Source organism: Glandiceps talaboti, chromosome 4, assembly GCF_964340395.1.
Source record: "Glandiceps talaboti chromosome 4, keGlaTala1.1, whole genome shotgun sequence".
In the NCBI taxonomy this organism is placed as follows: Eukaryota; Metazoa; Hemichordata; class Enteropneusta; family Spengelidae; genus Glandiceps; species Glandiceps talaboti.
This window is the reverse complement of record NC_135552.1, coordinates 14,705,415-14,718,503: the sequence shown is the minus strand read 5'-3', so window position 1 is coordinate 14,718,503 and position 13,089 is coordinate 14,705,415. Positions and strand designations below refer to the sequence as shown.

The 13,089-nt window shown below is 35.5% G+C and overlaps 1 protein-coding gene across 1 annotated transcript in view; it reads left to right on the top strand.

Annotated features, from left to right (window-relative positions):
• Positions 1 to 13,089, top strand: part of LOC144433608 (uncharacterized) — a 69,713-nt gene that overhangs the window by 4,633 nt on the left and 51,991 nt on the right. The window contains exons 2-15 of the mRNA XM_078121943.1: positions 1,515 to 1,682; positions 4,381 to 4,528; positions 5,794 to 5,868; positions 6,838 to 6,909; positions 7,429 to 7,494; positions 8,427 to 8,504; positions 9,016 to 9,084; positions 9,829 to 9,900; positions 10,413 to 10,490; positions 11,156 to 11,227; positions 11,601 to 11,672; positions 12,002 to 12,073; positions 12,494 to 12,580; positions 12,877 to 12,954. Of these exons, the coding sequence (XP_077978069.1) occupies positions 1,547 to 1,682; positions 4,381 to 4,528; positions 5,794 to 5,868; positions 6,838 to 6,909; positions 7,429 to 7,494; positions 8,427 to 8,504; positions 9,016 to 9,084; positions 9,829 to 9,900; positions 10,413 to 10,490; positions 11,156 to 11,227; positions 11,601 to 11,672; positions 12,002 to 12,073; positions 12,494 to 12,580; positions 12,877 to 12,954 (1,175 nt within the window). The 5' untranslated portion in view covers positions 1,515 to 1,546. The remainder of the gene's footprint in view (positions 1 to 1,514; positions 1,683 to 4,380; positions 4,529 to 5,793; positions 5,869 to 6,837; positions 6,910 to 7,428; positions 7,495 to 8,426; positions 8,505 to 9,015; positions 9,085 to 9,828; positions 9,901 to 10,412; positions 10,491 to 11,155; positions 11,228 to 11,600; positions 11,673 to 12,001; positions 12,074 to 12,493; positions 12,581 to 12,876; positions 12,955 to 13,089) is intronic.

Here is a 13,089-nt window from a genome sequence, read left to right as displayed (position 1 = left end):
CAACCATAATCCTCTTTCGCTAAACTACAACTTTTGTACAAATTAGTATCACCTTGGGAGAAAGAGGGAACGATCTTGTAACTATAGGCCAAATCTCAAATCATAATCTTGTATAGACCAATTAAATCTCAACCATATGATATGTAGGCCAAAAGTATGAAAGAAAAAAAATTGCAAGGTACATGTACATGTGCAATGAAATGAATTAGGGTAATATGTGATAAAATTTAAATGAGAGTGATCCATTTTTTGTAACTTTTTTCATATTTTATACTGAGGCTTTCTGCTGTGTAAGATGTTGCACTGTACATGTACATTTTGTATGTGTTATTGTATTGTCTTTGATCTCATTATACAAATGAAAGAAAGGCACTTTTTTCTCCATCTTTGTCATTAAATAATTCAAATTTTCATTCCTTAAATGACAAAATGTAAATTTTTGCATATTTTGACCTCTTATGATAAAGTTCCTCTTGGAAAATCTCTTGTTGATGTAAACAGTCCTCCAGCAGTTGGCTAAAGGATTGTATGGACTATTGTATTCACTTTATTTCTGTATGTTATTTTTGTGTGCTTTACCATGCTTGCTATGGTATGTTGTTATGCCATAAAGATTGATTGATTGTGTGTTTTGTTGCTCCTCTACCTGAAATAATACATCACCCAGATTGTATACATAGCACCCAGTACAGTCATAACATGTTTATTCCTCAAGTGCCAACAATGTAAAACATGGTATTACTCAGTGTGTCCTCTAATGATAGCCAAATTTTGTTGTTGTGGTATTTCTTGTGAGTCACCACATAGAAAGAGATAGGGGAACATCAAATTTTGGTGCGTCACTAGATATTGTCTGCGTCAGTGGCACGTCAAATTGGCTTAGAGGGCACACTGGTATTACTCATGTGCACTGTCTTGAATTTCAAACATGTTATTGCATTATCAAATAACATATCATGTTATGATGACACTGTTGAAAAATTCTGAAAAAAACATTTATTGAGTATTTCCCTTCATTTCTTTGATAACAATTTCCTAAGGTTCTTTTTTTCCACAGTTTTAAAAAACTGAAATTAATTGTTGAGATGTTGATGTACGATATGTAGAATTTTTACCTTACATTGAAGAGTCCAACTTGACAGCAATCTGTAAAGTCAAGGTGTAACTGTTACATTTTATACCTGTGACCAGTTTATTCATTTGTCTGAAAACCCATGATTTTTACACCATTTCTTTGTTTCCAATACATTGCGAAAGCATTAGTATGAATTATATTTTCATCCCGGCATACTCAAGTTGATTGCTTTTAGTAAAAGAAATGATTACGAGCAGTCCTTCAAGTAAAAGGTAGATTTATACCTGTTGTAAACATGGATGTTACAAGAGCTGATTTTATAATAGTCACCACAATGGTGATTAGAACCATTGACATTTTTTTCACATTTGCTTTCATTCATGTACCTGTGTTAGTCTTTTATTCCTACCTACTCATTTATTTCTCCATTTACTTGCAGGTGATTGTTTGCATCAAGTGTTTTTTGTAAAGATGTCAGGTGGACCAACTTGGTTGTTTGTTATTTTCTTATTTCTGTGCACACAAACGATTCAGACAGATGCACAGTGGTTTGGTGCAGACTACTGGAATGACAGGTACGCAGACCAAGACATCGACTATGAAACAGGTGAGAGTTCTATAAACAAACTGTCCAACCAAAAATAAATAAATGTATTATATAGTAAAATGAATTAAATTGAATTCCTGAAGCACTGGCCCTTCCCCAAGAGACCGACATAGCAGCAACACGTACAGTGTACAGGCTAAGTGTTCTACCAACAAGGCAAGACCATTCCCCAAGAGACGAGACATAGAAAGAACATGTACATGGAGGTTCCTCAAACATAACCATATTCTTTTGCATGCTTTGTGAAACTCTTCATTTGGGTTATATAGACCATATCCTCAATGGTTGACAACTGAATTCAAAACCACAGAATATAAAAGACATTAGCGTGACTACCTAACCCCCAGTAGCATACAAATTAAGTTGGCTATTAAAAGCGGGTTAGGTTACATCAGTTCTATTACAGTATAGTAGGTATCCTTATTTACTCAATACCAGCAATCTATGAATAAGTGCATGTACTAATGTATAGGGACATTGTGGTCAATCATTGTCACTGAACTAAGTCAACCTAAAACCTGTTTTCATCTTTTTCTGCTGAGTTGTGTAGCTCCAGTAAGAATGAACCGGGCCTTGACAACCAAATAGCTTCCAGTTTAATTGGCTAACACTATAACTGAGAAGTTGTTATTGTTACTTTATTCAGTTCCTCTTTAATTTGTTTTTCTTCAAAATTACAGAAATCTATAAAATAAAGGTTGTTGTATGTTACATGCAATAGATATATACACCAAGCCCAATTCTGCCCATTTACAGCCAATTTCACTTAATCACACTGAAACAACATGTGTCACAAATACATGTATTTTGGTTGATACAATATTGGTAAAAGAATAACAATGATACATTGTTACTATCCAATCCATTGGGGTAGAAATATAGTGAAACATTGTATACATTTCCCCCAGACTTCAGTGATTTCAATGGTAACAATGTGATACAATTACTTGTATTATGTTTTTTATTTGTAAATACAAGTATAGTAAAAAAAAAAGTTTTGCCTTGTACTTGAAGTACAAGATTCATGCCATTTTCAGCCAGCTGCAGTTGCACTACAGATTCAAGCAGAAGATGGTACAGAAAAAGAGTGTAAAAGCAGTAGATTTTAATGAAAAGGAACAGTTTAAAAGGTTTTGTGCGAGCATTGAAGGCTGAGAGCTAGATCTCATGTGTAGCATACCCGGATATATGTACCTTTTCGTATGAATACGACCCCTGTTGCTTACCCTATTGTTATGAGGAGCATGCAACTGTGTGAAACTGTTGAGTATGAATTAAAATGTACAATGTCAACATTTACTTAATTTTACTTCAGATTTATGAGACATTCCCCATATTACATGCATATATGTTGCCTGAAATTAATGATCCATTATGTTTTATAGCCAAAAATGTCAACAAATAAGTCACACATCATATTGTGTAAATGTGCAGCCCCCCAACAAACATTGTTCACCTCATCATTCAATGTTGCAATTTGAATCCTTCCAAAAATCACACGTTTTCAATTTGTCAACCACAGCCTCTATTTTCAAGGTCAAAAGACCCAAAATGTTCAAAGTGGAATGTACAACTCTGACATGCATAGACCAATTTCAACCAAACCTGTCACAAATGTCACATACAGGTACAGCAGTCTACATCTGCACATCACTTTGTTTTGTAACCTTGATGATACTGACCAAATGACGGTCATATTTGTCATGAAAGTTCAGAATATAAATCAGTAAGTTGAAATGTTTGTGACCTTGTCTTTAATGAAGACTTGTTTGATATGATGTTGGCTGGATATGTTTGCCGACATTGAACACAAATTAATAATTCTTAGAAATGAGAAATATGATCTCTAACTTTAAACAAGTCTAGCCTGAGTTGAAAACAGACATCGATGAACAAAATGACGACAATGACAACTACTCAGCTTAGCAAGTTTGTTCTGTAATTCAATGCTCAGCTCACTTGTTTTGATATAAAATAGAGATTTGTTACACATATGGTTTTGACAAGCTTAGGTGAAATTGGCTGGAAGTATATAAAGCAAATGGTCAAAGGTATTTTTTGGAAAATGTCGCTATCCCTTCTTATAAAGCACCATGTAAACAAAAGTGACACACAGTGTACACCCTAATGGTAGTCAAATGTTGTTGTTGTGAGTCAAAATGATAAAAAGTTGCATTTCTTGTGAGTTACCACATAGTACCAGTAAGAGTTAGGGAACACCAAATTTAGTGTGTCTGTTATAAATTGTGTGCGTCAGTGGTGCACCAAATTGGCTTAGGCTTGGCACACTGCACCTCAGTACATTTGTATAAATACAGTAATTCTAGTCAGGAGAACTTTTTTTTGGGGGGGGGGGGGTTCTCTTGAGTTGAATTTGAAATATTTTTAAACAACTTTTCTGAAGAGAAGTGAATACAAAATGTGGAGTAAGATTTGGATGCCTGCAGCATTGTTGTTTCACCAAAATAATGACAGCCTGTGATAGTTACCATGGCAATGCAACGTTGGAGCAAATGCTGTGTTTTGTAGTCTCTTTTATTCATAAAATTTATTTTGAAAGAATCTCACAAATTTCAGAGAACAAAAATAGAAAACAAAACTTGCTTGCTCCAAGGCAAGTTTAACTGTTAAACCTCGGATAGTTGTACAGTAGCATTCTAAATAGAATGACACTGTAATAATTATGTCCTGTTTGTAGGTGCTGATATGTGGAATGGTCTGTGGTCTGATAGTAGTTCATTAAATGGCAACTATGGACGAGCTACTGGTGATTATAGTGGTACAGCCTGTTCAGGATGTAGCTGTGATGATACCGCACAAACTGTGCTGTGTACAGGAACAACCATGTAAGTCACATGATAAAATGTCAACTTACCTTCGATGATACTACTCAAACAATTATACAGGAACAACCATGTAACAATTGATAAAATGTCAATAGCTTTCAATTGACAGTTGTTAATTAAACTATGCTTTTGACAAGCTGTGCTGTGTTCAGGAACAGTTGTGTATTAAAGTCACATGATTAAATGTCAAAATAGTTGTGATGATTCGATCCACACAAACCGTGCAGGTCACATGATGAAATGAACTAATGTGCCACTTTCACGACCTCTACATAACCATTAGGTACACCTTATTATTATTTGAAGTACATGAAAACTATTCTGAATCAATCCAAATGGGAATTAAAATTTAATGTTTGTGTACAAAAGTATTAAATTCAAAAGATCTTATCTGGTTTTGAAGACAGTAACAATATAAATGTTTGTTTTTGGATGAGGTAATGTGACAATAAGTCAGGGACACAACATTTGGACATGTTTATAAATGAATGAACATTTTTTTTGAAAGACTGGTGTCACACAGGGTCATTAAAGGCAACCATATAGCTCTAATGAATCAACACTATACATCTAGAAGATACAATGGAGATCAGCTCTTGATCCAGGGTGGAGCAGAAACAATGATAGATCTCTCCGTCTAAGTCTAAAAGGCTATATGGCTTGAATTAGTTTTACCTTTATGCCTGCACTGTCATCTGTGACTGTCAGTGTACAGCCCTTGCGTTGCTATCCAGATTTGATTTGATATAATAGTAATAATATAGTTTATTGTATTCAAAGGCCTCCGGCCCATATACAAATTATCGTTTCAGCACAAAATATTATATTACATCACACGGTTGCAAATCAAAATAAAATCTCTCTTCTGAAACGCCAATTGAATAAATTTACAAAGTTTGTACAGAACATCTGTGTCCCTAGTCCTCATAATTCGTTGAAATTTAATAATGCTTGGTTCTGACTGGTATTCGAGTGGAAGGTATTCCTTCCTAAGAACTTCATATTGTGAACACACTAAGAGAAAATGAAATTCATCCTCTACTTCACTCGAGTTACATATCTTACAGACTCTGAGGTGTGGGTCAATATCATGATGTCTTCCCTCGCCTCCTCGATCACCAATGAAGTTGATTTGATTTGATGACTATATAGAAGACATGCATCTTAGTCAATCTTACAACCAGTCTCAATTATTACTGAATGAGTCAAATTTCATTCCATTTTTACATGTATTGTACTTTAAATGATGTATCTTGTACTTTCAGATCTTTGACTAACAAGGATTACCTAACTGAACTAAGTGAGGGTATGTTTGATGACCCTTCATCAGTAACAGAAATGTAAGTCTGTCTGAATACATTCTGCAGTGTTATTACATATGTGTGCACACATATCCATACTCGCACCCACATACACACATATACATAATAATAATATACACATAAACTAATTCTAATTCTACACTAATATAGGGTGGTTGGTCTTACCTGTATTTCTTATGGACACCCAGAAAAGTCATTTTCGCCAATCTTGCATTACAAAGCCTTGTTTTAATAAAGTTATAACATTGACAAATCTGGCTCAGAAGAGATCTGTTGTACTGGCTGGAGGTGAAATGTCAGGAGAAGTACCGGTAAACAAGTTCAGATTGTCACCCTCTCGAAACAGTTTCCTCAGAGTTGTTCTATAACGGGTCAAGAGGTGCGAATTCAAGCTCCTAACTTTGTGTAGTTCCCACAGTATCTTGCCCCAGGTAATAGCCGACCTCTTCTTTAATACTAACAATAGGCAGATTTACCCATTTGTGTGAATCTCTTTTAAGAGTGGTTTCACAATAAAGCATGATTGGTGCAAGTGAATTTCTGTATCCCCTAAGCATAAAGAAATGTATCTTTAAGTAAGATAAAATTAGCGTCACCTTTTAATAGTTCCCTCCTATGATATGTGTAATCTGAACAAATAAAGTTACATTACTGTTAAATTACATTTACATTAATAATATTACATGGTTTATGAAAACAAAATGGTCAAATTGCTTGAGTTCACATATTATTACTTTGTTGACAACAAAGACTGTAGACTCTGACAGATTTCTCATTATGTACACTCCTGTAATCACTTACAATTGCCGACATCAGATCGTAACCTAGCTGTTGCAAACTGGGAAAGTAAACAAGTGAATTGGACTAGTAATTAGTAACACTTGGCACAGCATGTTGGAAGTACAGTTTACATTTCGTCATTTGATAAGAACAGTTGTATGGCCTCTTTATTGTACAATTTCAATTTATTATATTTCTGTATTCCAGAACAATAATTGGTGGAGGTTTGAAAGAGATAAAAAATAATACATTTGATAGAATGACCAATTTGGAGAAGCTGTAAGTATTAGTATTGATATTCTTTATAGAGGAATGTCACGCCAGGAAATAGAGACATTTTTGAACTATGAGTTCTGGAGAGTCATTTTATGATTTGACATTACCTACAGTTACTTGCGATTTCAGAGAAACATCAAGTTGATCTTGTGCATTTATAGGGTATCCTTGCTATAGGCTATTGCATCATGGGAGATAGCATAAATGCATTATTCAATGGTTGAACACTGAATATTCATGACAGCCTTTTCACACTGAAGTGTATAGCATTTTGTTCTCATGAATATTCACTTGTTAATTTAAGTGACTTTGTAAGCCTGATGGGCTTGGTGATTTTATACTAATATCTGTATGAATCATATGAAATATGTCATTAATAATGATATAGACAAACCAAAGTATTCTTTATGTAAACTAAAAATGCAATGACATCCAAGTGCTTTATTATTTAAAAAAGAACTAATTTGAATTTATTGAGTAATGTAATGCTGAAATGATTTGTCATTTTGTTTGCCTTTGAAGGACCATTCATAGTACGGACTTGACACAGATACCAGACTTGTCATACTGTAGCAGTTTAGTGCAGTTGTAAGTACAGCGGTATTCCATCTCTATGTTTGTGTGTTTGTTTGCCTGTCAATCTGTCTGTCAGTTTGTCTACCTGTCTGTGACTGGATGACTGGCAATTTGGTTTGCTGGTTGTCTGTCTGTCTGTCTATTTATTTGTGTCTGTCTGTATGTAATACTATATATGTATGTATGTGTATGTGTGTGTATGTATTTGTGTGTGTATGCATGTTATGTGCATGCATGTGCATATCAGTCAGTCAGTCAGACTGTCTTTCTGTTTGTTTGTTTCTGTGTGTCTGTCTGTCTGTCTGTCTGTCTGTCTGTATATAATGCTATATATATATGCATGTGTATCTGTGTGTATGTGTGTGTGCATGCATGTGTGCATGCGTGTGTATGTGTATGCATGTCAGTCAGTCAGTCTGCAGTCAGTCAGACTGTCTCTATATAATGCTATATATATGCATGTGTATCTGTGTATGTGTGTGTGCATGCGTGTGTGCATGCATGTGTATGTGTATGCATGTCAGTCAGTCAGTCTGCAGTCAGTCTGTTTGTCGTCCTCCCTGTCTAGCTGACTTGCTATTTGGATTGTTGGTTGTCAGTCTTTGTCTGTCTGTCTCTCTGCACTGTCTGTCTGTCTGTCTGTCTGTCTGTCTGTCTGTCTGTCTGTCTGTCTGTCTGTCTGTCTGGCTGACTGTTTGCAGGCTGTATGTATTCCTCTGTCTGGCCACAATTGTGTAGTTTGTCTAATACATTAATTTTTTTGTTACTGTTTGTTTGTGTGTGAGTGTGTATGTATGTGTGTGTATGTATATGTGTGTGTATGTGAAGTGTGTGTGTGTAGTGTGTGTGTGTGTGTGTGTGTGTGTGTGTGTGTGTGTGTGTTTTAAAGGTGTACATATAGGTATGTATCATCATTAACATATTGCCTCTTTTTCCATTACCAGGGATCTGACACGAAACAAGATACAGTTTTTCACAGTCAATCATACAAACTATGGATGGCCCAGCACATTGGAAAAAGTGTGAGTTATTTTGTTGTGACTTGTTAGTAAAAGAACTCTCTCCTAATGCAACTTTAAATAATGACAATAATAATAATAATGATAATAATAATAATCTTTATTCGTCCAAATATATTCGGAAATTTGTTGAATGGTCGCCGCAAGAGCAGCGCCCTATATAGTGCCCTAGTGTTGAAGAAGCAGGAGGAAACCGGAGTGCCCGGGGAAAACCTGCGTTGTTCGACAGGGTCAAACTGAGCATCACCCTTCTTACATACAGACCTGGTTAAATTTTAAATCAAACCCAGCGGACACCAGGTGGGTTCGAACACAGACTGCAGAGGTACGAGGCGTACAAGCTAACCGCTCGGCCACCGACAACCCGATCAAATCAATGCACCATTGTAATACCTGAAATTTAAAATCAGGATTGTTGTAGAATTTATGTAAGATGTTGCCCTATATGTATATACATGTATTTGGTCTATCTATTGAAATGTGGTAATCGACATCTTTCTTTGTATAATTACAGGAGTTTAATGGAAAATAGCATAGACTGGGTACCAGATCGTCTTTTTAAGGGAACTAACATACAATATCTGTAAGTATGAGTTTTAAGGAAGTAAGCATACAATGTATAGGTACATTTAGATGTTATTCACCAATATTTATCTTCATTCAGCCAAGGAAAATGCGAGTGACCTAAGGGCCTTTGTCACTGCGAGTCACTAGATGAGTAGTGACAACCCCTATAGGTCTCAAGTATTTTCTGGCTGAATGAAGAAAAATATTAGAGAATAACATAATTATACCAGTGCCAGTAATATCACAGAAAAATTGGGGGAAGCAACGTGGCAATATTTTGACTAATAATTCGAACACAGCAGAACCAGACGTAGAAATATGTTGTCGTGACATAAATGTGCGTTGTGATTGTCATGATGTAGAACGACCAGAGTATGTAATCCATATTTTTGTTCAACTTTACTTGTGCATGGTATAATATGTCATAATTATTGTGAAGTATTAAAGCCTACAAAAAATATGCAGATATAGTACATAATATTAAAATGTATACAGTTAACTTTTCACATAGTAAGCTTACAAACAGCTGAATGTGCAAACTTAGTAACGGAGGCAGAGGTGTACCGGAAATAAAAATGATCCATTTCTGCTGGGTTGAAACTCACAAGGCTAAAAATGACTCTTTTGTAATGTTTTGTCTCTTTAAGTCGTCAGTTTTACAGAAGCCTGAAATGTTGCTTACATGCTTTTATAGTCATGATACAAGAACTAATCATTACTATGTTCTAAACACAGTTTCACTAATAATTTTTCTTTTCAGTGGTCTCAGTATGAACAACATTCCTAGATTTCCGACTGCAGCTATAGAAAAAATGGATAGCCTAATATTCTTGTGAGTACAAACACATCTAATGTTGATGACATCAGTATGTATAATCCATATTATCAGCACAGCTGAACTATTCTTTTCATAACAAATTGTCCACCTGTTCATGCACGCTCATATCTCTTTGTGTGTGTGTGTGCATGCATGCATGTGTGTGTGCTTGGGTGGATGAGTATGTGTGAGGGTAGGGCATACATGCATGCATAGATGGATGGGTGTGAGGGAGAGTGGGTGGATGTGTGTGTGCGTACAAGGTGGATGCATGCGTGTGGGGGTGGGGCATGGATGGGTGCGTGCGAGGGTGAGTGGATGGTGCATGCGTGCGTGTGTGTGTGAGAGGGGTGGGTGCGTGCGAGGGTTGGGGCATGCACGGTTGCATGCTTGGGTGGGTGGGTGGGTGGGTGCATGTGCTATGCATGTATGCGTGCGTGTGTGCGTACTAAGATAATTGTGAAGTTCCAAGAAATGTTCACATATTACTTGTTATACTTATATAAAATGGATTATTTTTTTCTCAGGTCCTTGGATGATAATAACATAGAAACTATTTCAAAGAAAAACCTGCAAATATTTTCGGGTGGATCTTTGCAACATTTGTAAGTGACTTTTATTATAGATTAATCAATAAAAGTAGTTCAACGCTGAATAAATAATTGAACATGTAATGTACCTGCTGTAGGTACAGTTTGAAATCTTACCAATTATAGTATAGAAAAGGGAAAATTTAATATGATTATTGGAATAACTCAAGCTTTCAAGTAACCACATATATGATCAATCTGATTAAAATCTGATGTGGTGAAAGCGGCTAGATGTCTTTATTTACCTCTATTTGCATCGCTTTGTGTTGTTTGTTTTGTTCCCCTTGGGAAGGTGGTGATCACATGGAACAAAACAAAACAAACGACACAAAGTGATAGAAATAGACTCAGGTAAATGAAGACATCTAGCCGCTTTCACCACTAGAGAGTCGTCATTGACTTTCCAATCTGACAATTATTTCCAATGACTGAGATGATCCATTATTTTACACACAAATCTAGCTAAACATTATACAGAGTAGTAGTAATCCATCAAACATTGCCAAGCACTTGTAATTGGCTACTTGACCTGTCTTATAGACAAAATCCTTGTATGTAAAAAATTATGTCTACATTCTAACTCCACCTTCCTCTTGGTGGTAATTTGAAATTCAGCACAGAAAGTTGTGCTAAGAATTACACCAAATATACAAATAACTATTTCTTCTTTTTTACAACAGAAATCTCAGCAACAATCAGATAAATTATGTAGCCCAGAAAGCTTTAAGTCAGTTGAAGACCTTAAAAATACTGTAAGTATATACTAAGCAACATACATGTACCCAATTCATTACCAGCATTACAGTATATAAAGTAACATACCTCATTTATTACCAGTGGTAGGATTTCTCTGTTTAATTTATCATTATGATGTGACTGTTGACAATTTGACATCACTGGCTATGGATACTAGCAACCATGGACATATCCATAGCAACACCCAACAGTATCTTGTGCATAGATAGCAACAGGGATGAGTATGAATCAACTTACCAAGTCAGACTAATTAATGTTCTTCCCATCAATCCTTCTGAAAATTACATCACCAATGATTGCCTAAAATCTACAGATGTGCTGCAATGCCACTGATGCTTATTATGTTTTCTTGCTCTGTTTTATTTGTAGAGAGCTTCATAACAATGAATTATCAAGTCTTCCCTACAAAACTATGGACAACGTTCCTGAACTTCTACACATGTAAGTGTTAATTCTGCTGCTTCACTACTTGATACTTTCCAGATAGAGAGATTTCAATATTGTACTGGTGTAAATACCACTTGTATGTGCGCGCACTAGTGCGTGTAATATCTGGTACATATGTAATAAATGCCATTTACATTGTTAATCATAGCCAATGCTGAAGATAATATACACACGTTTTAGTGTTCACAGTATCAGAAATTGTTTTCAAGAATTGTCCAAACTTTTCATTGGTGTCTGTGTTTCATTTTCATCATGTACTCAGTGATAGTTGCACTGTGATGTGTACTTAAAATACACATTTATATAATTCTTTTTCTTTCCAGTGACTTGAACAACAACAATCTTGAAGTATTAGCAAGTAAAAGCTTCACCAACTTACCCAAACTCAGAACACTGTAAGTAAGACCATATTTCTTAGAGGCTTTTATAATAATAATGTTGGTTTTTATATTGTGCTGTCCCACACTGTGCTGAAAGCGCTTTACAATTATTACCCCTGGCATGGATTTATAGCAGCACAATAGCCCCTTTATACTTCCTCAACTCCCTGGGGAGCAGACAATCCATTGCAGCCTTTACAAGCACATAGGATTAAAGCATTCACATTGCAACCTCTATCCTACCAGGTCCCAATTATACAGCTGTATCGATACTAGGTATGGTTATGGTTCTATATCAGTATCTTCATATGAGTTAAACGGCTTATAAACTCAGAGTCAGCATGTGCCACTTTAAAGGTTATATTTACTTGTCAAAATGTTCAAGTCATGGAAGCATGTCAAATTAATGATACCTGTCTTTATATTACTTTACAGGATTCTACATTCTCAGAAAGATCCTTATCAGCTGAAAACTATCAAATATGACGCTTTTGAAAACATTGGGGATGAATTGGTCACATTGTAAGTCAAAATGATGCTGTGTTTCAGGTCACATTGCAAGTAATATTGCAGTAATACATTGGTTCGTTAAAGTTGTCATTGTTATCTTGGCAATTGAAATGACTTTAATAGTTACATGTGAGTACTTATCTTGGTGGTGAAAATGACTTATTCATAATTTATACAAGCTATTTCATCAAATTTGGTAATGAAAATGATGTAAACCATATCATGAGGTATTGTTTTCTGTTGTTATTAAATTTCAATTCTGAGATGATTTCATAAAGTTGATGTTCACTCTGATTACCTCTCACTAGGTTCATCAGTGATAATAGCCTACCATATTTCCCACATGCAGTGTTTGAAGAAGGGTCATATCCTAACTTGAACTACCTGTAAGTATTTTCTGAGAAAATAGTCTGTGCATGTCTCAGTGAATGAACATTGTTTTAGTTTAAAATGGTGGCTTGAATCAGTCTCAGTTAGGAGACAGAGGTACAGAGATAGTTGAAGTGGAAGGTCTAAATAAA